This window comes from Pistacia vera, unplaced genomic scaffold, assembly GCF_008641045.1.
Source record: "Pistacia vera cultivar Batoury unplaced genomic scaffold, PisVer_v2 Contig793, whole genome shotgun sequence".
Taxonomy (NCBI): Eukaryota; Viridiplantae; Streptophyta; class Magnoliopsida; order Sapindales; family Anacardiaceae; genus Pistacia; species Pistacia vera.
This window is the reverse complement of record NW_022196660.1, coordinates 61,469-88,083: the sequence shown is the minus strand read 5'-3', so window position 1 is coordinate 88,083 and position 26,615 is coordinate 61,469. Positions and strand designations below refer to the sequence as shown.

The 26,615-nt window shown below is 35.8% G+C and overlaps 6 protein-coding genes across 9 annotated transcripts; 3 read left to right on the top strand and 3 right to left on the bottom strand.

Moving 5' to 3' along the window:
* The first annotated feature begins 1,601 nt into the window (after nt 1-1,601).
* LOC116116983 (auxin-responsive protein IAA17-like) lies at nt 1,602-2,976 on the top strand. The gene is made up of 4 exons (XM_031403023.1): nt 1,602-1,905; nt 2,093-2,280; nt 2,361-2,481; nt 2,892-2,976. The coding sequence occupies exons 1-4, from the start codon at nt 1,643-1,645 to the stop codon at nt 2,959-2,961; spliced, it is 642 nt and encodes a 213-aa protein (XP_031258883.1). The 5' UTR covers nt 1,602-1,642; the 3' UTR covers nt 2,962-2,976.
* A 1,608-nt stretch (nt 2,977-4,584) lies between these two features.
* On the top strand, nt 4,585-8,171 carry LOC116116984 (serine/threonine protein phosphatase 2A 57 kDa regulatory subunit B' kappa isoform-like). Of its 2 annotated transcripts, XM_031403025.1 has the most exons (3): nt 4,585-4,933; nt 5,979-7,159; nt 7,809-8,171. In XM_031403025.1, exons 2-3 carry the CDS (start codon nt 6,014-6,016, stop codon nt 8,163-8,165), a joined length of 1,503 nt encoding a protein of 500 aa, XP_031258885.1. In that variant the 5' UTR covers nt 4,585-4,933; nt 5,979-6,013; the 3' UTR covers nt 8,166-8,171. The 2 variants fall into 2 exon arrangements, with proteins under 2 accessions (XP_031258885.1, XP_031258884.1); XM_031403024.1 differs by lacking the exon at nt 4,585-4,933 and having other exon boundaries at nt 5,494-7,159.
* Nucleotides 8,172-10,109: 1,938 nt separating this feature from the next.
* LOC116116986 (protein PGR-like) lies at nt 10,110-10,818 on the bottom strand. Its single transcript, XM_031403027.1, has 2 exons — nt 10,510-10,818; nt 10,110-10,368 (listed from the first exon to the last, which is right to left on the bottom strand). Exons 1-2 carry the CDS (start codon nt 10,702-10,704, stop codon nt 10,237-10,239), a joined length of 327 nt encoding a protein of 108 aa, XP_031258887.1. The 5' UTR covers nt 10,705-10,818; the 3' UTR covers nt 10,110-10,236.
* A 2,364-nt stretch (nt 10,819-13,182) lies between these two features.
* Nucleotides 13,183-16,566, top strand: LOC116116985 (serine/threonine protein phosphatase 2A 57 kDa regulatory subunit B' kappa isoform-like). Its single transcript, XM_031403026.1, has 2 exons — nt 13,183-15,027; nt 15,677-16,566. Exons 1-2 carry the CDS (start codon nt 13,825-13,827, stop codon nt 16,031-16,033), a joined length of 1,560 nt encoding a protein of 519 aa, XP_031258886.1. The 5' UTR covers nt 13,183-13,824; the 3' UTR covers nt 16,034-16,566.
* Nucleotides 16,567-17,978: 1,412 nt separating this feature from the next.
* LOC116116982 (protein PGR) lies at nt 17,979-22,075 on the bottom strand. Of its 2 annotated transcripts, XM_031403021.1 has the most exons (6): nt 21,969-22,075; nt 20,202-20,355; nt 20,010-20,123; nt 19,611-19,833; nt 18,379-18,627; nt 17,979-18,237 (listed from the first exon to the last, which is right to left on the bottom strand). In XM_031403021.1, exons 2-6 carry the CDS (start codon nt 20,345-20,347, stop codon nt 18,106-18,108), a joined length of 864 nt encoding a protein of 287 aa, XP_031258881.1. In that variant the 5' UTR covers nt 20,348-20,355; nt 21,969-22,075; the 3' UTR covers nt 17,979-18,105. The 2 variants fall into 2 exon arrangements, with proteins under 2 accessions (XP_031258881.1, XP_031258880.1); XM_031403020.1 differs by lacking the exon at nt 21,969-22,075 and having other exon boundaries at nt 20,202-20,419.
* Nucleotides 21,542-25,162, bottom strand: LOC116116981 (tudor domain-containing protein 3). Of its 2 annotated transcripts, none has more exons than XM_031403019.1 (6): nt 24,826-25,162; nt 24,172-24,339; nt 23,630-23,879; nt 23,112-23,306; nt 22,287-22,555; nt 21,542-22,200 (listed from the first exon to the last, which is right to left on the bottom strand). In XM_031403019.1, exons 1-6 carry the CDS (start codon nt 25,081-25,083, stop codon nt 22,024-22,026), a joined length of 1,317 nt encoding a protein of 438 aa, XP_031258879.1. In that variant the 5' UTR covers nt 25,084-25,162; the 3' UTR covers nt 21,542-22,023. The 2 variants fall into 2 exon arrangements, with proteins under 2 accessions (XP_031258879.1, XP_031258878.1); XM_031403018.1 differs by having other exon boundaries at nt 22,281-22,555; nt 24,826-25,160.
* Between the last annotated feature and the right edge of the window lie 1,453 nt (nt 25,163-26,615).

Here is a 26,615-nt window from a genome sequence, read left to right as displayed (position 1 = left end):
AACATTACTACACGTTTGATTTTCTTATACTGAATCATGAATAAATTCTTGGTATAAATGGGGTAGGACTTTATTCATATAATCACATTGTATTATCATAGGACTTTGAAAAAAAAAAAAAAAAAATACGATGAATTTTGATCATACTTGACATGATATGGCAGCAGCCAGTGGAAAGCCCTCACGTATTGGTGTTGCCAAACTGCACTTGATTACTGGTCAGCCGTTAACTGAAAGCCGCGTGCGGCTGACGGTTTTGCAGAAGAACATGTGTTTCAGTCGCAAACAAAACTGTATCTTCTAAGTCAATGTTGAATCTTGACCCTTGAATTGTTTTCAACATAGAAATACAGGTGTTTGATTCGTTGAATCTGAGAGAGACACGTAGCCGACAGCCCAGCACTTGTCACATGCTTGTCGCCTGTCAACCCGATTTACTTGTTGAATTTGACTTGTAAAACTTACAAACATTACGGTCGCCCTTTTTTTTTATTGTTTGACAATTTTGCCCTCTCCCAAGTCACTTCCTGTTTGGTGAAAATAAGGTGGTATTTATTTTATTTTTATTTCTAAAATCTTGATCTTCTTTAATGTTGTTTAGATTAATTGGATATTTAAATTCAAATTTATAAGAACACTATTCAATCTAATTGTTTTATTGGGGAATCTGAATAACGTTACCGGAGGGGTAAGCTAGGATGCATTTGGTTCAATATTTTTACCCATATTCCTAATCATATTCCTCAAATATTATTTGACACATTATTCTAAAAATATTAGTGTATTTATTTTAACTACTTTTAGACCCCTTAAGTTTATTAATTTCACTAAATACACCTAGAAAAAAAGTTTAAAAATTAGCAAAAACACCTCCATCCACCCATATTTGCCAGAATCTGTCACAACGGCTTACACCAAGCCTGAAACTTGCCATTATTCTGGCCTTTTCAGGTCAGATCCATAATGGATCTAAAGAAATATCAACGACGGCCAAAACTTGGTTATCGTTGACCGAAAACAACGGTCATATCTTTAAAATATCAACGACGGCCAAAACTTGGCTATCGTTGACCGAAAACGACGGCCAAAGGTAGACCTTTGCGGTCGTCGACGACCACATTTGACCGTAGATCTGGCCTTTTCTATTCAGATCGATGTGTTACGACACAAATCTGACTGATATGTGTCATAACACAATTTTTTGACTAAATTCTGGCGGTAGTGGTCGGAATCTGGTATCCGGGTAATGGGGATGTTTTTATCAATTTATATATTGAGGTGTTTAATTAAATTAGCAAACCTTGAGGTTTTTTTATAAATTTTTAAATTTTATCTTGTAAATTCATAATACTTTTCTATCCAACTACCCAAAATTATTTCCAAAATCTTATCCAAAATAATGAACCAAATCGTATGCTTAAATTTTGAAAAATGGAACCGACACTGTTTTGTTTGAACGAATGGACAAATGGCACGAACTTCTATGATCATTGCGTCACACTATACTTCCCTACTACAAGAGTACCGTATCTTATTCCACGTGCCATCTCTTCATTGGCTTCACATTTGTATATATACACATACACCCCCTACCCATTACAACCTAACAAAAACAGGTAGCCGTAGCTGGTATGCAATTGCAATGTCAAACGACACTACTACTGATTCCCTGGAGACTGACGACGTCAGCATCACCATGAATTTCGACGACACTGAACTGACCTTGGGGTTACCTGGTGAAGGTCGTTCCCCGGCAGCTGTAACCGGAGGAAAGAGCTGTGCCAAACGAGGATTCATGGAGACCGTTGATCTTAACCTTGGGAGCTCTCACTGCCAGCAACACGGGACGACTACCCATGTAAACAATAACTCCGAAAGTCCAACCGGAAAACTCCCAGCTGCCAAGTAAGACTAGGATAAACTTTATCATATATGTTGATGAAGCAGTGCACGCATGTAGTCATAGATGTTAAGATCGTGGATCATTTATATGTATGTGGAAGTTAAACTTCTTTCTTTCTTTCTTTCAACAAGTACAAGTTCAGAATTATGGAATGTTATGAATTATATTTAGATGTGAATGATTTTGCAGGGCGCAAGTTATTGGGTGGCCGCCAGTTCGATCTTTCAGAAAGAAGGCACTAGAGAAGTCCGGTAAGCTTGTAAAAGTGGCGGTAGATGGAGCACCGTATCTGCGAAAAGTGGACCTGGAAATATACAGTAGCTATGAAGAGCTACTGAGGGCTTTAGAGAAGATGTTTACCTGCTTCACCATCCAAGGTCAGTATTTATTTATTCATTTGTATTTAGAAAGATATTGTTTAGAGTTTAATTATATGTGTAACTAATAATTAAAATAGGCAATGGTATGGAGGAAAGCAATAAGGAGATGGGTCCAGTTGCAGTGAAGGGAAGGGAATATGTGGCAACATATGAAGACAAGGAGGGCGATTGGATGTTAGTTGGAGATGTTCCTTGGCAGTAAGTTCTGAAAATTCTTGATACAAGAATGGAGACTCGACTTGTATTTTTATATTTCCAACATATCTTCTTCTCGTTTATGCTCCTCTGCTTTTTTTATGTGTTGCGTTGTCTCAATCTTTATATATTCCCATTTTCAGACTTCGATCATATCCCTTTCAATTATCTTAAATTACTTCCTGTGATCGGCATCAAATCTTATAAGATAAACCTATATAATTAAAAACTAGATTTGGACTACTTACAACAGGATTAATATAGATACAGTATCTTGTTTATCTTATGGAAAGATCGGTTACATTTATTTCCTTTAATATATATATATATAAACTGATCTGAGCAAAGCCTTCTATTACCCGTTTGTTTGTTCTTCTTTAGTTTAGGTTGCTAATTAATGGTTTTTATTATAGAATGTTCATGGAATCATGCAATCGTATCCGATTAATGAAAAGCTCGGCGGCTATGGGGTTAGGTAACTGATCTCCTCCTCCTCTACAGTTTCAACTCATAATCTAAATTTTTTTCTCTTTCTTAATATTTGTTTGTTTTACTTAATTACACTTATTGATTATTAAATTTCATGCTTATTGTAGCTGTGAGGACTCCGACAAACTCCTCCATCTCAAGTTAAAAATTGAAACAAAATGTTAGAGAATCCAAGGGTGACTACTAATGACATTATCATGTACAGTAATAGTTTTTCTGGTTGAGGGATAAAATAAGAGAGAAATCTGGGCTGTAGAGTTTTTTTTTTTTATTTCCCTTTTCTTTTTTTCATGGTGTGGTGAAGCCCACTTATAATTATTGTTTGTCTCATAAAAGTGTGCTCCAATAATCTCTGTGTTCTCCCTCTTCCTTTTCATCTTCTGATTTGATGCTTGCATTGCTCAAAACGATTAACACAATTCCCCCTTTTCTAGAATCCTTTAAAATTTTCATTCAATTATATGAAATCAACCTAAATTACAATCAGATTGCCTGGAATCCACTAAAATTACTTCCTAGTTTTGCTAAAAAGGGCATCATTTAGCGCAGGATGAGGATATATATATAATAATATAATGAAATAGAAATACAGAGGAGAGTCCAGAAAGGAGAGGCCCATAAATAATAAAGCAAAAATTGATGGTAACAAAATCATTGTACTCTCTCTTTCTTTTTTACCAGCTTGGAAGTGCATGCATTGTCCCTAATCATGATAAATATTCTCTCAATAATAATAAGCTTCTTGGATCCATAAAAGTTTATGCTGTTCTTTTAACCCACTAAACAAAATAATTTGCTACAGAGTTTAAACTACCTAGACTGTAGATTGTAGATTATGGGGATTACAGCTAGCCTACTGATTTACTGGAAAAGGGTTAATGAAAAAATATAGCAACGTCAAATACTAATTATCTTTGTATAAACTAGTTTGATTAAGTATATTATTACATTATCTCTATTTAATTTTAAAATTTATTGTATAATTTATTATTTGATAAAATAATATAGTATTATTTTTAGTCATTTTAATAATAAAATATACTTATAAACTATATTTTATTAAACGTGTCAATTACTTATTAATTATTTATAAATATTTTAATTAGCTTAAAATTTCAAAATAGTTTAAATTAACTTATAAGCTTATAAACAAGCCCTAAATAAAAAATACAAGAGGAAAGGTTCCATGAATCTTATTATGGAAAGCAATAACCAGTCTGAGTTTGACTTTTATAGCGCAACACAACACAGAAAACAAAAAGAGTGGTTAAAAATGGTGAGTTGACTATTACTGTATTACATGACATGGGTAGAAATTATTAATGTTTTCTTTCTTTGTTTCGATCACCAAGAACACCAATAAATAAAAAAGATGACTTACTTTTTTACTGTAGTATTATATATATGTTCAAGATTACATGAGAGAAATGAGGAATGCAAAATAAAATATGTTTTGAGTCTGTTACTTTATACTTTCTGTCAATTTGAAGTTTCTTTTATTTGCTTGTTTATTAAGTGATTGAATATTATGAATTTGGTGATTGGTTAAATGGATCATGTATATATAAATTGATTAGACAAATTCCAAGTTTTGATGGAAATGGAAATTATCAGATCGAATTCCAATTAACCAAAGAGAATCTAAACATTATTGGACAAACACAGGGTCCCAAACTGTATTATTATACAACTTTATTTTTTTTTCTTTTTTACCTTCTCCTGTTAGTTCTGTACCTGCATCTGCAATTCTCAGAAAATGCCACACCTCTTATTCTCTTGTATCGAGGAACCTCTCTTCATCTTTCATGGAGATCCATCAGCATCCTCTCAAAACACCGTAAAGTAAAATGCCCCTCTTCATAACCATTTTAACATTACATTATTAACTATGCATTTCTTTTTGTCCCTTCTTTTTTAGTTCAACGTCTCTCTCTCTTCCCCCTATAACATTTCAAACATTCAACAGGTTCTCTCTCTCTCTCTCTCTCTCTCTTTAATTCTTTAGTTTTGCTTTAATGCATCAGCTTTTATTTCTGCTCTTTCGTTTGATGTTGAATTATTTTAAATACTGTTGCAATCTTATATTTGTGTCGGTGTTTGTGATCCTAAAGCCTTTTAAGATCTGGGGTTTGTCCTTTTTTTTTTCATGTTTTGAAATTTGGTTTAGATCCTTGTTAAATTTACTCGTTGGTTCTCATTATTCACCCAGATCTATTGTTTTAGTTCTCCAATTTCATGTTATGGTCAAAACTTAAGTGTTTGATTTGCATATGTTCAGATCACTGTTGATGGTAAACCTCTGTTTCCTTCTAGATTATGACCATTATTTTGTTGAATTTGTTTTTCAGTTCTCTTGTGTGTGGACGATTTCCATAAACTTGATCTGGGTTGCCTTTCTTACTTTATAGAATTGGAACTTGTTCCTTTTGTAACTCTTGAGGTTCACTGTATCTAGATGCTCTACTAGTGTAATGTAGTAATGCTGATTTTTGACTAGGAGTATGCATCGTGTCAACAATAAACTATATTGTTGTGCCTCTGAAACTACTGCTTAGGACTTTTCATGGTGTATTTCCAGTAAATAATAACCTAGCTATTTTATTGTAATTTTTTACCATGCTATGTTTTTGTCTTCCTGTTGCCATTATCATTTTTCGGACTTTATATGAGTTTTAGTATTATTTTCAGTGGCTTCTATTATTGATCCATTCTGTTAAAATTATTGTATATAGTCCTCTCTGAATGCTTTTATCTGCAGATATTGTGTCATGAGATTAAGAATTTAAGTCTAGGATAAGATCTTCTGTATTAACAAATTTTAGCATGAATCCATTTGTCTGCAACTGAATCATAATTGTTGAATCACTTCTGAATTACTCTGAAATTTCTGTACTGATATTCAAATCCTAGACTGTCTCAGTTTCTTTTGCTAGTGTATTGCTACGTCAACCCTTCCCTTCCACTTTCTGATTCTTTCTGTATCCCGTAAATGAATTTCAACTGTGGTCCAGACACTTATTCTGCTGAAGATTGCTGCATTCCCACCATGCTCAAGCAAATTCTAAGCAAACTTCCTCGGAAGTCACCAAAATCTGACCCACTAGATTCAGCTGAGACTAATTCTGGCAACAATGTAATTCAATGTACAAACGGAGGGAATAGTCTTTCAACTCGACTGAGTGTTGTTAAACGAGTCTCTTCAGCTGTTTTTCCTGCAAGCATCATGGCTGGAGTGGAAGCTGTGGAGCCTCACCTATCCTTCAAAGATGTGTCAAATCAGCAAAAGCAGAACCTATTTGTCAGTAAGTTGAATCTTTGCTGTGAGGTTTCTGATTTCAGCGATCCTGAGAAGAATAATGCTCAGCAAGATCTTAAACGACAGACACTGATAGAACTTGCTGATTTTGTTTCTTCTGGATCTGCAAAATTCACTGAACCAGCAATTTCTGCAATGTGTAGAATGTGTGCAATTAACCTGTTTAGGGTTTTTCCACCCAAGTGTCGTTCTAATGGTACTGGTGGTGAAGCTGAAGATGAAGAACCTATGTTTGATCCTGCTTGGTCACATTTGCAAATTGTGTATGATCTACTCCTGCGGTTTACCAGTTATAGTTCTCTTGATGTGAAGGTGGCAAAAAAGTATGTAGATCATTCATTTATTTTGAGATTACTTGAGCTCTTTGATTCGGAGGACCCAAGAGAAAGGGACTGTTTGAAAACAATTTTGCACAGAACTTATGGGAAATTCATGGTACACCGGCATTTTATTCGACAAGCTGTTAGCAATATCATATATCGTTTTGTTTTTGAAACTGAACGGCATAATGGAATTGCCGAGCTGTTAGAAATATTTGGGAGTATTATTAGTGGGTTTGCATTGCCACTGAAGGAAGAACACAGAATATTCTTATGCAGAGCTTTGATTCCTCTACACAAGCCAAAATCAGTGGGTATTTATCATCAACAATTAACATATTGTGTTGTACAGTTTATAGATAAGGATCCAAAGTTGGCAACTACTGTGATTAAGGGACTGTTGAAGTACTGGCCAGTAACAAATAGCCAGAAAGAGTTGATGTTTATAAGTGAGTTGGAAGAGGTTTTGGAGATGACTAGCATGACCGAGTTCCAGAAGATAATGGTCCCACTTTTTCGGCGCATAGGATGCTGCCTCAATAGCTCCCATTACCAGGTATAATTTTGTCTTTATTAAGTGCTTGCTTCTAAACAAAGTGTTTATTTTGGTTGGCATCTTTAACTCTATTTTTTCCATGTAGTTCTCGACTTTGGTTAATTAACAAATTCAAGCTATTTTATCTACTCTTCTGTTCACATGTTCGTTCTTTTGTTTTTGTTGAACTAGAACACTTTTCCTCGTTTTGTAGAAAGACATATTGTGATGGTTAAGGTGAAGAAGTTGTCATAAATCAATATAAAATTGTGATCATGAATCTAAAAATAAGGATTCTATGGTAATATATATCCCTTTAAGCAATCGATAACTAGCTTGTACAATAGTCAATTGATTTTTAGATTTATATGACTTATATAGAATTTTCATTTAAACTCGGTTTCTGTTACTTCTTCATGGTTATGGGTCTCTGAAAATTTAAATTGATGACAAATGAAATTCGCCAAAATAATTTGTGTTCTACTTATTGTGACCTTGAAAATTGGATGTACAGCTTAGGTTTGTGTTTCACCTCCATATTGGTGAGAGACACCTATATACGTAATGGGAATTATTAGTGCCCCATAAGCTGTTAGTTAGTATGGTGATACAATTGTCTCAGAACATAGTGAAGTTGTTTTCATTCTATTTTCTTCTGTACCAATTTCAGGTAGCTGAACGGGCTCACTTGCTGTTGAACAATGAACACGTCCTTAATCTTGTTAAACAAAACCGCCAAGTCATTGTGCCTCTTGTCTTCTCGGCTCTTGAACGGAATGCCCAGAATCACTGGAACCAAGCAGTACTTAATCTGACACAAAATGTAAGGAAAATGTTCTGTGAAATGGATGAAGAGCTAGTTCTTGCTTGCCAACATAAAGTAGAGGAGGAAAATTCCCTATTAATTGTGGAAGCTGAGAAGCGCAAATTGACTTGGCAACGCCTGGAAACTGCGGCTGGCTTCCAACCCTCTGCTGATTATATTATGACTCCCATGAAGCCTGCCATATGCTCTGTCGCATGCTAATTGCTTGAGCATATTATTTGGAAAAGAAAAGAAACATACTACATCAGCTCGATTGCCGAAACAGAAGTTGGTTGTTGAATTTGGGCAGGTTTAGGATGCAAATAGGGTTTGTATCTATACTAAGATGTTGTGTGGAGCAGTAATGCTGCTGTGATAAAGGTTTATTTGACATTTGGGTGTCTAGTCGGAAGAGCCCTTTTGCTTGCAGTTGTGTATTGACGTCTCCTTATATCATTGTCAAAGGCTGTTTGTTTTGCCCAGAATTTATTCTTGTAAGAATTGTATTTTCTTTTCTGGTTAAGAATATGAAGATCCTGGTTTCGACACCAGAATACTATAGGATGTGTATTTGAGGTTAGTCTGTATTAAAGTCTAAATGTGATCGCCATAGCAATTTGGTGGTGGTATTTTGGGACAATGGTACTGCTGAGTTTTTCATCCTAACAATCAAATTCAATCTGCACCAATCAGTCATTTTAAGAAAAAAAAGTTATAATAAAATTAGTCATTAGCTCGTCTTGTAACGTCCGGACTGCACTGTCTGTTCTCTGTACATGGGAGAGAACCCAATAATAGTAGCTTTTACTTTTGAGGAGAAAATAATAGTATTAGTATGAGCTGTAAATGGTTGATGTGCCCATGTGAAAGCTTATCTGGAATAGGAATGTGTTGATATGGAAATATTTAGACAACAAGGATTAAACCCAATTCAAAATAAATAAGAAAAGATCCCACCACCACGTCTCCTCCTCCTAGTGCCAATATCGCCCTCACCCACTTCACTTCTTACAATCTTTAGATTCCTTTGCTTATCTTTTTAAGCTACCCTACCTTGTGAAATTTTAGTACAGTAATTATTTATTTATTTATTAGAGAGAGAATGTATGCAGCACCAGCACCTGGTTCTCAAGAAATGGCATACTATGATCATGTCCGGAGGCGCCATTAAGAAAAAGGGCTGCCTTTACCCTTGCTTTGTCTATCTTTTGGTTGCCTTAATTATAGCCTTTGTTTCTAATACTTTCTTCTTTGTTTTGGTTTCTATCTTTTTATATTAGTCCATGTATCTTTAATAATCTACTTGTTAGAGACGATGGGGCTGTAAAGAGATCTTGTTTTCGTTGATCCTCAATTATGAAGAGAAATTTGCGCTAGAAAAGAAATAATCTCATTATTTGTTTAAACTTTCAACTCATTAAGTAATACAAAAAAATTATTGTTGTGTCGACTGCAGTTTATTGGCGCTGTGTTGCTGTTTCTGCTACTTCTAGATGTTCTCGGGCTCTGCTTTTTGCCTGTTACTGCGCTGTCTGATGTAACCAAACTGAATAGTAAATAAAATGTTGTGTTGTATGTAGTTTCTCCATCTGATATTCTCTCCTAAACTTTCTATGGTTTTAATCTTATTGTGAAACCAACCCTCTTCTACATATGCTCCCACTCCCCCCCTGCTGCAGGGAAATTGTGAACCCAGAAAGCTATATGCTTATATTTTGTGCATTTGAATGGACTTAATGTTCTGTTTAACCTCTAGATATTTCCGGCTGACATCAAAACTAAATTAGTTACCTAGTAAGACGGTATGATTTCAGTGATGAATTTCATTCGCGCAACATGGTTGCTCACTGTTGGCAGATTATAAGTCTACATCCCAATCCTAATTAAGAAATGGTTTACCACCAAATCAAAATTCTCGCACTGCATACACTGAAAAGTTCGAAGTGCAGCAGACACAGAACAAAGCTCATTAAGTTATACACGAGCAAAAATTAGCTTCTGGTTGACTAGACATTTTAGCCATTTCCGGGCTTAATTGCCATAGATGGTAAAAAGGTTGAAATTCTAGTAAATTGTCTAAAATAATATATCTATAATATAAACATGTTTTCTGCATGCTATCCCTTTCTGGGTTGATCGTCTTGCTAATGTTTTTGCCTTTTGATCTTCAGAAAACCAAATGAAAATCTCATCTTTTATTATGCCAGCTTCAATGAGTTTGTATTAAGGATACATTTCGTATCTGAATTATTCATTCTCAAAATTCATATAATTCAGTACACATTATTGGATTTCAAAATATGTACACACAGGCAACAGCAGTAAGCACTGATGTCAGCATTATCGACACAAAGTTCACGGCATTGTTGTCAAGAATGGTAAGACCTGAAATTTTCTTCACTGTTGGTCCTGGTTTTCCAACAACCTGAAAGAATGATGACAAATCCCTTAGGCTTAAAAAATCTAAAAACAATCTATCCTATGGTCCTCAAGTTACATCAGAATGGTAATCCCAGAAGCTCTATGCTGATCTGGTTGTAAACTCATGAAACTATATTTAACTTACCTTTTTACGAACAGTACAGAATCCACTGAATTGCAGTGTTGCTCCTAGCAGAGAATCTATGACACTTCCAAATAATCCTGCCAGTGTAGAGAGGGGAATAACCAATAACTGCTTCAGAGCTGCATCATATGTACATTTTGTGGTGAGAAATCCAAAGAGTACAAATGTCAGTCCAGTGACACTGCCGGCTGCCATAGCTGCCAGGAGTCCTGCTTTTGTCACACCACCATTTGTGCCCCTCCGAACAGGCTAACACCCATGAAAGAACCAAATTAGATACACCTCTACTGAAAATTAAAGAACACATTAGTTTCCTCCAGTCTGAATAACCATTAACAATGAAAGAAATCACAATATGTCAGATGCCAGTCTAGCAATTAGAGAGAACATGAGCTCTACAAGGGAATATGGATGATGTATGACCACCACAAATCAAATATTTCCAAGTCCACTAATAATTAATTATAAAAGACAGAAGAATGAGAGGATAAAATATAAAGGAGAATGAACAAGAATTCACAAATCAACCATAAAGTCATTCGAAGCAAGTCAGTTCAAGTTACGCTTTGGCATGCAACATAGTTAATCAGCATCTGCAAGATTAAGCATCAACACATGACCAAGTAGAACCTTGAACAATTAAAACTTTAAAAGAGAGTGACATAAGCAGATCCCTCAACAAATATAATAATAATATTAACTGCATCACCACATTACACAATCTTCATTGCGCATTGCAGAGGAGAATTGACCAAATTAAATAGCAGTTCTCCATGTAATTTATAGAAGCCCAGTGGCCAGTGTCAAATCAAGAAATTTACTAGGTGAGTCAAATAATTAGTATTAAAAAAATTGACAACCTCTTTTCATTGAATGATATTTAAAATTATAACAAAATTTAAATTAAACAAGGCATGACTTGTCAGCATAATTTTATATTACAAGAACCTTGATCTTTTTTACAGCTAAAATGGGGTGTATATATATATATATATAACATAATTATTATTGACTTAGATTTTTAGCCTGCATCCTGTGTTTCTAATGGTTAGGTTAATTTAAAATTGTACCCAAACCCTTCCCCAGAGTGCCATGCCGCCTTTGATATCAAAGAAGATGTTGGAGCCAATAATACACTGATGCTTTTCAAGTCTCAGCTGCCTGTGTGGAAATAGATGAACTGTTCAGGATGGTGGTATAATTGTCTCAGAACATAGTGAAGTTGTTTTCATTCTATTTCTTCTGTACCAATTTCAGGTAGCTGAACGGGCTCACTTGCTGTTGAACAATGAACACGTCCTTAATCGTTAAACAAAACCGGAAATCATTGTGCCTCTTGTCTTCTCGGCTCTTGAACGGAATGCCCAGAATCACTGGAACCAAGCAGTACTTAATCTGACACAAAATGTAAGGAAAATGTTCTGTGAAATGGATGAGAGCTAGTTCTTGCTTGCCAACAAAAGTAGAGGAGGAAAATTCCCTATTAATTGTGGAAGCTGAGAAGCGCAAATTGACTTGGCAACGCCTGGAAACTGGCTGGCTTCCAACCCTTGCTGATTATATTATGACTCCCCGAAGCCTGCCATATGCTCTGTGCATGCTAATTGCTTGAGCAGATATTTGGAAAAGAAAAAGAACATACTACATCAGCTCGATTGCCGAAACAGAAGTTGGTTGTGATTTGGGCAGGTTTAGGATGCAAAAGGGTTGATCTATATAAGTGTGTGTTGATGAGCTAATGCTGCTGTGATAAAGGTTTATTTGACATTTGGGTGTCTAGTCGGAAGAGCCCTTTTGCTTGCAGTTGTGTATTGAGTCTCTTATATCATTGTCAAAGCTGGGTTTTGCCCACAATTATTCTTGTAGAATTGTATTTTCTTTTCTGGTTAAGAATATGAAGACCTGGTTTCGACACCAGAATACTATGGATGTGTATTGAGGTTAGTCTGTATTAAAGTCTAAATGTGTCGCCATAGCAATTTGGTGGTGGTATTTTGGGACAATGGTATGCTGAGTTTTTCATCCTAACCATCAAATCAATGTGACCAATCAGTCATTTTAAGAAAAAAAAGTTATAATAAAATTAGACCTTAGCTCGTCTTAACTTCCGGACTGCACCGTCTGTCTCTGTACATGGTGGGAGAGAACCCAATAATAGTAGTTTTTACTTTTTAGGAGAAAATAATAGTATTAGTATGAGCTGTAAATGGGTGATGTGCCCATGTGAAAGCTTATCTGGAATAGGAATGTGGTGATATGGAAAATTTAGACAACAGGATTAAACCCAATCAAAATAAATAAGAAAAGATCCCACCACCACGTCTCCTCCTCCTGTGCTAATATCGCCCTCACCCACTTCACTTCTTACAATCTTAGATTCCTTTGCTTATCTTTTTAAGCTACCCTACCTTGTGAAATTTTAGTACAGTAATATTTATTTATTAGAGAGAGAATGTATGCAGCACCAGCACCTGGTTCCAAGAAATGGCATACTATGATCATGTCCGGAGGGCGCATAAGAAAAAGCGCTGCCTTTACCCTTGCTTTGTCTATCTTTGGTTGCCTTAATTAGCCTTTGTTCTATACTTCTTCGCATATGTTCAGATCACTGTTGATGGTAAACCTCTGTTTCCTTCTAGATTATGACCATTATTTTGTTGAATTTGTTTTTCAGTTATCTTGTGTGTGGACGATTTCCATAAACTTGATCTGGGTTGCCTTTCTTACTTTATAGAATTGGAACTTGTTCCTTTTGTAACTCTTGAGGTTCACTGTATCTAGATGCTCTACTAGTGTAATGTAGTAATGCTGATTTTTGACTTGGAGTATGCATCGTGTCAACAATAAACTATATTGTTGTGCCTCTGAAACTACTGCTTAGGACTTTTCATGGTGTATTTCCAGTAAATAATAACCTAGCTATTTTATTGTAATTTTTTACCATGCTATGTTTTTGTCTTCCTGTTGCCATTATCATTTTTCGGACTTTATATGAGTTTTAGTATTATTTTCAGTGGCTTCTATTATTGATCCATTCTGTTAAAATTATTGTATATAGTCCTCTCTGAATGCTTTTATCTGCAGATATTGTGTCATGAGATTAAGAATTTAAGTCTAGGATAAGATCTTCTGTATTAACAAATTTTAGCATGAATCCATTTGTCTGCAACTGAATCATAATTGTTGAATCACTTCTGAATTACTCTGAAATTTCTGTACTGATATTCAAATCCTAGACTGTCTCAGTTTCTTTTGCTAGTGTATTGCTACGTCAACCCTTCCCTTCCACTTTCTGATTCTTTCTGTATCCCGTAAATGAATTTCAACTGTGGTCCAGACACTTATTCTGCTGAAGATTGCTGCATTCCCACCATGCTCAAGCAAATTCTAAGCAAACTTCCTCGGAAGTCACCAAAATCTGACCCACTAGATTCAGCTGAGACTAATTCTGGCAACAATGTAATTCAATGTACAAACGGAGGGAATAGTCTTTCAACTCGACTGAGTGTTGTTAAACGAGTCTCTTCAGCTGTTTTTCCTGCAAGCATCATGGCTGGAGTGGAAGCTGTGGAGCCTCACCTATCCTTCAAAGATGTGTCAAATCAGCAAAAGCAGAACCTATTTGTCAGTAAGTTGAATCTTTGCTGTGAGGTTTCTGATTTCAGCGATCCTGAGAAGAATAATGCTCAGCAAGATCTTAAACGACAGACACTGATAGAACTTGCTGATTTTGTTTCTTCTGGATCTGCAAAATTCAGTGAACCAGCAATTTCTGCAATGTGTAGAATGTGTGCAATTAACCTGTTTAGGGTTTTTCCACCCAAGTGTCGTTCTAATGGTACTGGTGGTGAAGCTGAAGATGAAGAACCTATGTTTGATCCTGCTTGGTCACATTTGCAAATTGTGTATGATCTACTCCTGCGGTTTACCAGTTATAGTTCTCTTGATGTGAAGGTGGCAAAAAAGTATGTAGATCATTCATTTATTTTGAGATTACTTGAGCTCTTTGATTCGGAGGACCCAAGAGAAAGGGACTGTTTGAAAACAATTTTGCACAGAACTTATGGGAAATTCATGGTACACCGGCATTTTATTCGACAAGCTGTTAGCAATATCATATATCGTTTTGTTTTTGAAACTGAACGGCATAATGGAATTGCCGAGCTGTTAGAAATATTTGGGAGTATTATTAGTGGGTTTGCATTGCCACTGAAGGAAGAACACAGAATATTCTTATGCAGAGCTTTGATTCCTCTACACAAGCCAAAATCAGTGGGTATTTATCATCAACAATTAACATATTGTGTTGTACAGTTTATAGATAAGGATCCAAAGTTGGCAACTACTGTGATTAAGGGACTGTTGAAGTACTGGCCAGTAACAAATAGCCAGAAAGAGTTGATGTTTATAAGTGAGTTGGAAGAGGTTTTGGAGATGACTAGCATGACCGAGTTCCAGAAGATAATGGTCCCACTTTTTCGGCGCATAGGATGCTGCCTCAATAGCTCCCATTACCAGGTATAATTTTGTCTTTATTAAGTGCTTGCTTCTAAACAAAGTGTTTATTTTGGTTGGCATCTTTAACTCTATTTTTTCCATGTAGTTCTCGACTTTGGTTAATTAACAAATTCAAGCTATTTTATCTACTCTTCTGTTCACATGTTCGTTCTTTTGTTTTTGTTGAACTAGAACACTTTTCCTCGTTTTGTAGAAAGACATATTGTGATGGTTAAGGTGAAGAAGTTGTCATAAATCAATATAAAATTGTGATCATGAATCTAAAAATAAGGATTCTATGGTAATATATATCCCTTTAAGCAATCGATAACTAGCTTGTACAATAGTCAATTGATTTTTAGATTTATATGACTTATATAGAATTTTCATTTAAACTCGGTTTCTGTTACTTCTTCATGGTTATGGGTCTCTGAAAATTTAAATTGATGACAAATGAAATTCGCCAAAATAATTTGTGTTCTACTTATTGTGACCTTGAAAATTGGATGTACAGCTTAGGTTTGTGTTTCACCTCCATATTGGTGAGAGACACCTATATACGTAATGGGAATTATTAGTGCCCCATAAGCTGTTAGTTAGTATGGTGATACAATTGTCTCAGAACATAGTGAAGTTGTTTTCATTCTATTTTCTTCTGTACCAATTTCAGGTAGCTGAACGGGCTCACTTGCTGTTGAACAATGAACACGTCCTTAATCTTGTTAAACAAAACCGCCAAGTCATTGTGCCTCTTGTCTTCTCGGCTCTTGAACGGAATGCCCAGAATCACTGGAACCAAGCAGTACTTAATCTGACACAAAATGTAAGGAAAATGTTCTGTGAAATGGATGAAGAGCTAGTTCTTGCTTGCCAACATAAAGTAGAGGAGGAAAATTCCCTATTAATTGTGGAAGCTGAGAAGCGCAAATTGACTTGGCAACGCCTGGAAACTGCGGCTGGCTTCCAACCCTCTGCTGATTATATTATGACTCCCATGAAGCCTGCCATATGCTCTGTCGCATGCTAATTGCTTGAGCATGTTATTTGGAAAAGAAAAGAAACATACTACATCAGCTCGATTGCCGAAACAGAAGTTGGTTGTTGAATTTGGGCAGGTTTAGGATGCAAATAGGGTTTGTATCTATACTAAGATGTTGTGTGGAGCAGTAATGCTGCTGTGATAAAGGTTTATTTGACATTTGGGTGTCTAGTCGGAAGAGCCCTTTTGCTTGCAGTTGTGTATTGACGTCTCCTTATATCATTGTCAAAGGCTGTTTGTTTTGCCCAGAATTTATTCTTGTAAGAATTGTATTTTCTTTTCTGGTTAAGAATATGAAGATCCTGGTTTCGACACCAGAATACTATAGGATGTGCATTTGAGGCTAGTCTTGTATTAAAGTCTAAATGTGATCGCCATAGCTACTTGGTGGTGGTATTTTGGGACAATGGTACTGCTGAGTTTTTCATCCTAACAATCAAATTCAATCTGCACCAATCAGTCATTTTAAGAAAAAAAAGTTATAATAAAATTAGTCATTAGCTCGTCTTGTAACGTCCGGACTGCACTGTCTGTTCTCTGTACATGGGAGAGAACCCAATAATAGTAGCTTTTACTTTTGAGGAGAAAATAATAGTATTAGTATGAGCTGTAAATGGTTGATGTGCCCATGTGAAAGCTTATCTGGAATAGGAATGTGTTGATATGGAAATATTTAGACAACGAGGATTAAACCCAAATCAAAATAAATAAGAAAAGATCCCACCACCACGTCTCCTCCTCCTAGTGCTAATATCGCCCTCACCCACTTCACTTCTTACAATCTTTAGATTCCTTTGCTTATCTTTTTAAGCTACCCTACCTTGTGAAATTTTAGTACAGTAATTATTTATTTATTTATTAGAGAGAGAATGTATGCAGCACCAGCACCTGGTTCTCAAGAAATGGCATACTATGATCATGTCCGGAGGCGCCATTAAGAAAAAGGGCTGCCTTTACCCTTGCTTTGTCTATCTTTTGGTTGCCTTAATTATAGCCTTTGTTTCTAATACTTTCTTCTTTGTTTTGGTTTCTATCTTTTTATATTAGTCCATGTATCTTTAATAATCTACTTGTTAGAGACGATGGGGCTGTAAAGAGATCTTGTTTTCGTTGATCCTCAATTATGAAGAGAAATTTGCGCTAGAAAAGAAATAATCTCATTATTTGTTTAAACTTTCAACTCATTAAGTAATACAAAAAAATTATTGTTGTGTCGACTGCAGTTTATTGGCGCTGTGTTGCTGTTTCTGCTACTTCTAGATGTTCTCGGGCTCTGCTTTTTGCCTGTTACTGCGCTGTCTGATGTAACCAAACTGAATAGTAAATAAAATGTTGTGTTGTATGTAGTTTCTCCATCTGATATTCTCTCCTAAACTTTCTATGGTTTTAATCTTATTGTGAAACCAACCCTCTTCTACATATGCTCCCACTCCCCCCCTGCTGCAGGGAAATTGTGAACCCAGAAAGCTATATGCTTATATTTTGTGCATTTGAATGGACTTAATGTTCTGTTTAACCTCTAGATATTTCCGGCTGACATCAAAACTAAATTAGTTACCTAGTAAGACGGTATGATTTCAGTGATGAATTTCATTCGCGCAACATGGTTGCTCACTGTTGGCAGATTATAAGTCTACATCCCAATCCTAATTAAGAAATGGTTTACCACCAAATCAAAATTCTCGCACTGCATACACTGAAAAGTTCGAAGTGCAGCAGACACAGAACAAAGCTCATTAAGTTATACACGAGCAAAAATTAGCTTCTGGTTGACTAGACATTTTAGCCATTTCCGGGCTTAATTGCCATAGATGGTAAAAAGGTTGAAATTCTAGTAAATTGTCTAAAATAATATATCTATAATATAAACATGTTTTCTGCATGCTATCCCTTTCTGGGTTGATCGTCTTGCTAATGTTTTTGCCTTTTGATCTTCAGAAAACCAAATGAAAATCTCATCTTTTATTATGCCAGCTTCAATGAGTTTGTATTAAGGATACATTTCGTATCTGAATTATTCATTCTCAAAATTCATATAATTCAGTACACATTATTGGATTTCAAAATATGTACACACAGGCAACAGCAGTAAGCACTGATGTCAGCATTATCGACACAAAGTTCACGGCATTGTTGTCAAGAATGGTAAGACCTGAAATTTTCTTCACTGTTGGTCCTGGTTTTCCAACAACCTGAAAGAATGATGACAAATCCCTTAGGCTTAAAAAATCTAAAAACAATCTATCCTATGGTCCTCAAGTTACATCAGAATGGTAATCCCAGAAGCTCTATGCTGATCTGGTTGTAAACTCATGAAACTATATTTAACTTACCTTTTTACGAACAGTACAGAATCCACTGAATTGCAGTGTTGCTCCTAGCAGAGAATCTATGACACTTCCAAATAATCCTGCCAGTGTAGAGAGGGGAATAACCAATAACTGCTTCAGAGCTGCATCATATGTACATTTTGTGGTGAGAAATCCAAAGAGTACAAATGTCAGTCCAGTGACACTGCCGGCTGCCATAGCTGCCAGGAGTCCTGCTTTTGTCACACCACCATTTGTGCCCCTCCGAACAGGCTAACACCCATGAAAGAACCAAATTAGATACACCTCTACTGAAAATTAAAGAACACATTAGTTTCCTCTAGTCTGAATAACCATTAACAGTGAAAGAAATCACAAGATGTCAGATGCCAGTCTAGCAATTAGAGAGAACATGAGCTCTATAAGGGAATATGGATGATGTATGACCACTACAAATCAAATATTTCCAAGTCCACTAATAATTAATTATAAAAGACAGAAGAATGAGAGGATAAAATAAAATGTAGAATGAACAAGAATTCACAAATCAACCATAAAGTCATTCGAAGCAAGTCAGTTCAAGTTACGCTTTGGCATGCAACATAGTTAATCTGCATCTGCAAGATTAAGCATCAACACATGACCAAGTAGAACCTTGAACAATTAAAACTTTAAAAGAGAGTGACATAAGCAGATCCCTCAACAAATATAATAATAATATTAACTGCATCACCACATTACACAATCTTCATTGCGCATTGCAGAGGAGAATTGACCAAATTAAATAGCAGTTCTCCATGTAATTTATAGAAGCCCAGTGGCCAGTGTCAAATCAAGATATTTACTGGGTGAGTCAAATAATTAGTATTAAAAAAATTGACAACCTCTTTTCATTGAATGATATTTAAAATTATAACAAAATTTAAATTAAACAAGGCATGACTTGTCAGCATAATTTTATATTACAAGAACCTTGATCTTTTTTACAGCTAAAATGGGGTGTATATATATATATATATAACATAATTATTATTGACTTAGATTTTTAGCCTGCATCCTGTGTTTCTAATGGTTAGGTTAATTTAAAATTGTACCCAAACCCTTCCCCAGAGTGCCATGCCGCCTTTGATATCAAAGAAGATGTTGGAGCCAATAATACACTGATGCTTTTCAAGTCTCAGCTACCTGTGTGGAAATAGATGAACTTAAAGCAACACATCACAAGGAGTAACAAAAATATTGCTGATAGTACACACCTTAAAAGTAGTGATTAATCGAGGTTGGTCATCACTAAGTACCCCAAGCTCTGAAGACCAAGTATCCCCATTGCAGCAGCAATAATGACCTATAACACCACCAATGAGGGCAGTGATAACGGTCGAGTCTTTCGAGTCCAAGCACTTGTCTTCCCATCCAATCAATCCCCAAATAGTTACAACTAAAACCGTAGCTATACCGCTATTTGATAGAACTTGTATCCTAAAAAGAATGGGAGCATGGTTTATTTGTTAAGTACATAAAATCATCGACTAAGCTTCTCTACAAATATTTCTTGGCAAAACTGAATCAAAATTTTCATTCATGAAATTAATTTACTCCTAAGAATTTTATGATGAAAAAAAAAAATGATTAACTAATGAGTGGTGAATGGTTACCAATTTCTCTGACCGCCCTCTTTATATTCGGCGTCAATGCGTCGTTTCTTGTCCTCTCCGACCTTCGTAAGCTTGGAAGAAGTGAAAAAGAAAACCAGCAACACAGCTCCATACCTTCAGATAACTAAACTACATGTTATTCACACATCCATAACCCTATCCAAGTATTTGTTAAATAAATAAATAAAAGACCTGCTTCCGACGGCAAAATGAATTGTCATAACGAAGAAGCCGGAGATTGCGCCGGACAAGTCGAGAGATTTTCTTACGTAAGCTCTAGTCGCGACTAGGAAAGAGATTACGACCGCGATTAATGGTTGGATTAGAGATTTTTCCATCTTTGACACTGCAAAACAAACGGATTCGCACTATATAACTGATACTGCAACAATTCATGGTTTCTTTTGTAAACGAAGGAAACGGGAGATATAATTGTGCTGTGGACAATTTTGCAATTAAATATTTCCACCAATAGGAAGCACCAGTTTTTGTGGAACCCACGTTCATCAAATCAGTAATTGTGACAAAATTTTCACTCTCCCATTAAAAAATCGTGTCCACACTGTAATTACCATGTTCTTGTTTTTTTCTTATTGTTGTTTTTTTACACACCCACAAGCACATTGTCATGTTTTTCTCATTCTTTTTATTTCGTTTTACTTTTACACACTATACGTGCAAAGTTAAAAAATTAGCTTTTGACATTTTTGTGCTTTCCTTATTATTCTTTAGGAGCGCACAACATACAAGCACACATTACATTACATATCCATATTCTTATTTATTTGTCATAAAAACTTATTTCATGACTTCATTATGCACCCGAGTAATCACGTCTCTTTATGTTCAAAGCATCATACAGTGCAGTTGCAGAGTGCTTTTGAAAGACTACAACTCCCAACTCCCTAAATATGTACATGGCGCGGCCCAGACCCTCCAAACTCGATGTAAAACTTTTTCCTCTTCTTGTTCCGACTTCTAAACTTTAGTTTAAATCTGTCTTAATTCATGCAAAATAGGGAGATCATATTCTATACCTCTAATCATATCCCACTTTTGAAAAGTTGAGGACTATAAACTGCAACAGCTTTTTAGAATATGCTAAGTTTCGAAATTAGAGTGGATTTAAGACTACGTTATATAATTTCCCATTAGAATTTCATATTCATATATAAGATAAATATAATAAAGATTGAATCAAATAAGAGTAGGCCTTATAAAATTCAGGTGACCCAATTTAAGTCCTAACTCATGCCATTATTTAAGGCTAGACAACAATTCCCGCCGGCCACTGGACCTGGTTTGTAGTTTGCACCGTGCATCACATATGATTCTTCCTCTATTTAATTATTCGTGAATTTATTTATTTTTTTGACTTTGCAACCAAATAATAATAATAATAATAATAATAAATGAGCTTTTGACAAATTTTTTTTTTTAATTAGTAGATAAACCAAACTGGCATCAATGCTAAGTTGAAATCCATTAATAAACATCTCCAGTAAGCTTTAATCAAACACAAGGACCCGCTCTAAACAAATCTATAAAAGATGTTCTTAGCTGCATAACTTGCACTGTTTTAATACAGCCCAACTGACCATTTCTTGTGCCACCACAGAGGTCTACACGTTTATGTCACAAAACTTTCAAGAACTAAGCTCAAATTCAGAACAAAAATGAGACCACCTAATATACTGGTTCCACCACTACCAAAAGAGAAATCACGATGTTACATAAATGTCAAATTCGAACTTATGATACAAAGATATCTCATCACAATGTGACCCCCAACTAGGTGATTTCCAGATTGTGCAAACCGGCAACTCTTCCAAGCGAAAATTCTTAGTTTCACTAATTGTATTTGAAGCTAGACCAATAAAAGTATGCAAGTATATGACAGTTGAGGATGTACATACAAAAAAGTTTAAAAATAAAAAATTTTAAAGAAAAAGAAGGTACCTGACCAAGGAAGAAATCATATAGATAAATGGTTCTAGGGACAGGAGCCAAAAGGTTAATTAAATCTCCCTATACCCCTCCCTCCTCTTCCTCTCCCTCTTCCTCTCCCCCTTCCCCTTCCCCTTCCTCTCCCTCTGTTTTCCATTCCATGAATCCTATCATCATCTCTTTCATAATTAAACATGCTCATTTTAATATTCTCTGACGCTGAATCAGGCATTCCCCTTTGTACCTGAAGAAAGTAGAAAACCAGTGAAATCAAACATTGAAATCTGAAAGGAAATAGAAAGCAAGAGTCAAAGTTGAAAGTACACTAGCATGAGATTCTTCCAAATCAAGTTGGTTTTGAAGCTGCCATGCAAGATCCTCATCATTACTGGTATCAGGAAGCTCCTTTTTAATTGACAGATTCACCCCGCCTTTTCTCTTTTCCCACTCATCAAGGGTAAAAACTACTGGCTCTTCTTGCCTTCCTTTACCTCGATTTTTTCGGCCTCTAGAATGTTGTTTATCTCGATTAAGGTTACTCATTTTCTGGAGAAGCTTTTGAGAAGCCGCTTGATTCTGAACAGGAAACAATTCAACAGCTGCCAGAGTACAAAGATATATATTAGTATAGCAGTACAAATTTCTCTGTTTCTATACAACTGCCAGAAAGTACAAAGATTGGCAGTAGTTCAAAAGAAAATAATCACCTTCCATCCTTGTTCTTGATCTAAATATCGGTGATGGATCTATATGCTACTTTTATCATTACAATTAGATTTCAGGCATCAAGAAATGGTCTCATTCCGATCTTTTTCTATATATATTTTTCCCTTTCCCTCAGTAAATTGGGTAATCACACAATTTAACACTGGTCAATGTACATATGTTAGTATGGTGAGCTGCAGAAATTTGGTCTCCTCCTGGACACCCCCTTCCTTACGAACATAAGATATTACCATCTTGTTTGCAAAATGATATAGTCCATCAGTAGCTACGTAAGCTCCATAATGTTTTCTTGTGTTCTTACCATAAAATATATCCACATTATAGATCAGGCTACCTTAGGGTCATAGAAATAAAATTAAATTATGTGAAATCTGGAGGCAACATCACACCAAACAAAAGCAGGAATTAAATGATATAATGAAGTTGCACCTTCTTTCGGTCGTGCCTGGGAGCTACTTGGCTTTTCTTCAGTTCTTTCTTCAACAGAAGTCACCTGTACACTATTCGAGTTATTTGTTCTTATTAGATCATGGGTCTGCTGATTACTTTTCCACCCCGCTTCAGCAATTCCAATGGCTTTCATAGTACTAGGATCATTGGTCTTTGATGTTGATGGAGAGTCATCTACAAAGCATCAACTTTTGTTCATTGCATGAGCCATGTAATTGTCAACTATATGCAAATAACAATTACTGAGCGTAAATTTTATCAAAAGAAAAATTAATAGCTCCACTTTTCATGACAATTTTTTTATCAATGATGAGCAGCACACCTTTGTTCTTCTTTCACTACATGCTACTTAACCAAATATTTAAAAGGGTCCTTCACAGTGATAGGAAGAAAAAAAAAATGATAGAAGTAAATAAAATGCTATGCAGTAGTAATAATTAAATGCAACTAAAAAAAGCAAAAATATTAAATCAGGTATTGCATAGGACACAAGATACCATGATATAATCTGCCATGCTGAGCAAACTGATGTGAAGGAGCCCTGATCTGCAACTTCTCAAATGGAGGAGGACCACCACCATCACTTTCTTGTGGTGGCCTTACAGATGAGCGGGAGAACACCGAATATTTTTTATTCATCTCCCATTCTTCATGAAGTGATTGAACAACACCCCCTAAAATTGTAATCACTTTCGGATTCAAACATACTATACCACTATGTACCACAACTTTATTCTCCAAACGGACCTGCCAACCAAGATTACCAATATAAATAAAATATCATAAATAACATCGGCAACAACAATTAGATTTGAGTAGTAACCTAAGAGGTTCTTCTTAAAACTAATAACGTTTGGACATATCCCATGAACTAACTCACAACATCCCAAGCACAATATAACAGTTTCTGCACCATCATGATCTACATATCAATCAAAAGAATCTAACGGGTTGTTACAAGAAGTTGGACAAAAAGAAGTTCAAACAAAACAGTGATAATCATGATAGAAATTGCAAGTTAGACACAAAATAAGAATACCTTTGTACCAGGAACTACATCATTAGAGATAGCTGGTATATGCGAGTATTCTATTGCAGTTATTTCAGAGTGCCCATCCGTTAGAGTTAATCTTAGTAGACGCTCACTGCTTGAATTTTCAGAAAAATCGTCCATGCTGCTTCTAGATATGTCCCTAGCTGAAGATATCTGATTAACACAGACGAAGCACCCAATGTAAAGTCAAAATGGACATAATATAATGAAGTACGAATGTTTTTTCTTCAAACCAATAAACACTAACCCTTCATTATAAACTAAGAAAACAACACTCAGTAGTTGAAGAATAAACAACATACAAGACTGATCACCAGCTGATGTGGCTGTCACATATCAGTCATCCATTATGCGCTACAAGTGTAACAGGAATTGACACATGGCAGCCACGTACCTAAACATTTGAATAATTTTTTTAATCTTTTGGTAATTGTTCCCAAATTTTCAACAGAAAATTCACATCCATTGCAACTAAAACAAAACAATTCGACTCTCATAAGCTATGTTCGTCAGAAATTCAATTTACCAAATTTAATAATTTTTTTACAAAACCTAACATTGCATTCTAAAGTAACAAACACGATTACGTAAGACGCCCAAACAATTATGAGCAAAATTCAAGAAAAAAAGAGAGATTGCCTGGAGGATTTTGGGGCCTTGAATATGAGATAGCTTTTGGATCGGGTCAGGCAACGACTTGCCTCCGATGGATCGAAGGTCCATATTAAGTAGGTCCTGTTCAAGCGAATCGGCCACCGTACTGGTTTCCTTGTCATCGGCTAAAGCAGAGTGTATGACAATTAGGGCTCTAAGTTGCTGGATATCGCCGAAACACCAACCTCTGGTTCTTAGGGTTTCGATGACGGCCTCTGCTGAAGAATTGGAGCTTTCTTCCATTCTTGTGACTTTTAGCGCCTGTTTTGTGGTGTTTTGATTTTGAGAGATGTAGTTTTGGGAAGAAGTTGGGCCTTATTACACCCACAGCAGTCTATTATAGAGCAAACGACATGCGCCTGCCCAAGGTTTAGCGAACTATTAAGTTCCCACCCCTGATTTCATAAATTACAGATTCCCACCCTTAAAGCAACACCTTTTCATTTCTTTTAACATTAAAGGTTAAAATGGTCATTTAATAATTTTAATATTTTCGTTTCTTCCAAAACATCTCTCTCTCACCGTCTATCCCCCACCCCCTTGATCCCGCAAATCGTCGGCCACTGAAACTTTTTGCTTCGCACGGTCGCTGCTCATTGGCTGGATTTCGGCTGATTGAAGGCACCAACACCCCACCTGACACTAACGCCGGCTTATTCCCCCACCCTCATCAAAACCCCATAACTCCTTGGCTGCACCAGCTCACTGTTCGCCGACTGCCACAGCTATTCTTGTGCAACTACCGCGCACTTGGAAGCCTCGCCACCTCCAGTTTTCACCTCGAATCAAAACACATTTAAAACCTTCTCCTAATTGCTGGTTGTATTTGGTTGATTGTTGTGTGTAATCAAGTCGCCGACGACCCCCCTATCATCGGATTTCTGCATTCCTAAGCCACACCCACAACCTGCTCGAAGAAAAGTCACGCCCACAACCAACACCAAATCTGTTTTTTTGGGTAATAGAAAATATATTCTCTTCTTTTATATTATGAACTATGGGAGATGAAGAACAAAAAACGGTACCAAAGGGAGAGAAGTTAGAAATGAAATATGTCATGCAACACTCACGCTGATTGGTGAAGAAGCAGAAAGTTGAAGAATGGCTTCATTCGCACCACATTATTTATATATACAAGATAATGCTGGGTACGTTTGGTTCAGTATTTTGGATAGGATTTTAGGGATAGTATTGGATAGTTGGATAGGGTTATGATTACGAGAATAAGATTTTTAGAATATGTGTTTGGTTGAGTATTTTGACCTTGATATTTGTGTTGAATATTTGATTAATATATTTTTTTATAAATGATTTATTAATATAATATTTTGTTGAATTTTGTTAAAATAATGTATTATTATATATATAACTTATCAAGTTACATTTTAATAATACTAAATATTTTATTGGTAATTTTGTCACCCGTAGATATTACTAAGAAAAACCCATATTAATTTCAAGTACTAATTCAACTGTTTAAAAAACATCATATCAACTATATGACAAAAGTCCTAATTAACACCCTTACAATCATTCTTACCATATACTCCATAACAACTACGACATAGTCCACTGTGCTGCCCACAGTGCATTCGTTATGTTATCCCGTATAGTCGTCATGTTGTTTATATAAGTTTTGCGGTAGACTCGGTCCTTCTCCATTTCGGCCATATTCTGTCCCGTTTTGACGATCACAATATTTTGCTCATTACCTGTATTATTATTGGTTTGTTCGAAGATACGGTCGTCCATATTGTGCATTCTGATAAAATTAT

Coding starts and splice junctions, on each gene's coding strand:
- LOC116116983 (XM_031403023.1), top strand. CDS start 1,643: ATGTCAAACGACACTACTACTGATTCCCTGGAGACTGACGACGTCAGC. Junction 1,906..2,092: donor GGAAAACTCCCAGCTGCCAA/GTAAGACTAGGA, acceptor ATGATTTTGCAG/GGCGCAAGTTATTGGGTGGC. Junction 2,482..2,891: donor GTTGGAGATGTTCCTTGGCA/GTAAGTTCTGAA, acceptor TTTTTATTATAG/AATGTTCATGGAATCATGCA.
- LOC116116984 (XM_031403024.1), top strand. CDS start 5,957: ATGAATTTCAACTGTGGTCCAGACACTTATTCTGCTGAAGATTGCTGC. Junction 7,160..7,808: donor TCAATAGCTCCCATTACCAG/GTATAATTTTGT, acceptor TACCAATTTCAG/GTAGCTGAACGGGCTCACTT.
- LOC116116986 (XM_031403027.1), bottom strand. CDS start 10,704: ATGGCAGCCGGCAGTGTCACTGGACTGACATTTGTACTCTTTGGATTT. Junction 10,369..10,509: donor TCTGTACTGTTCGTAAAAAG/GTAAGTTAAATA, acceptor TCATTCTTTCAG/GTTGTTGGAAAACCAGGACC.
- LOC116116985 (XM_031403026.1), top strand. CDS start 13,825: ATGAATTTCAACTGTGGTCCAGACACTTATTCTGCTGAAGATTGCTGC. Junction 15,028..15,676: donor TCAATAGCTCCCATTACCAG/GTATAATTTTGT, acceptor TACCAATTTCAG/GTAGCTGAACGGGCTCACTT.
- LOC116116982 (XM_031403021.1), bottom strand. CDS start 20,347: ATGGAAAAATCTCTAATCCAACCATTAATCGCGGTCGTAATCTCTTTC. Junction 20,124..20,201: donor CATTTTGCCGTCGGAAGCAG/GTCTTTTATTTA, acceptor AGTTATCTGAAG/GTATGGAGCTGTGTTGCTGG. Junction 18,238..18,378: donor TCTGTACTGTTCGTAAAAAG/GTAAGTTAAATA, acceptor TCATTCTTTCAG/GTTGTTGGAAAACCAGGACC.
- LOC116116981 (XM_031403018.1), bottom strand. CDS start 25,083: ATGGAAGAAAGCTCCAATTCTTCAGCAGAGGCCGTCATCGAAACCCTA. Junction 24,340..24,825: donor AAGGCCCCAAAATCCTCCAG/GCAATCTCTCTT, acceptor TGTGTTAATCAG/ATATCTTCAGCTAGGGACAT. Junction 23,880..24,171: donor ATGTAGTTCCTGGTACAAAG/GTATTCTTATTT, acceptor CTTGGTTGGCAG/GTCCGTTTGGAGAATAAAGT.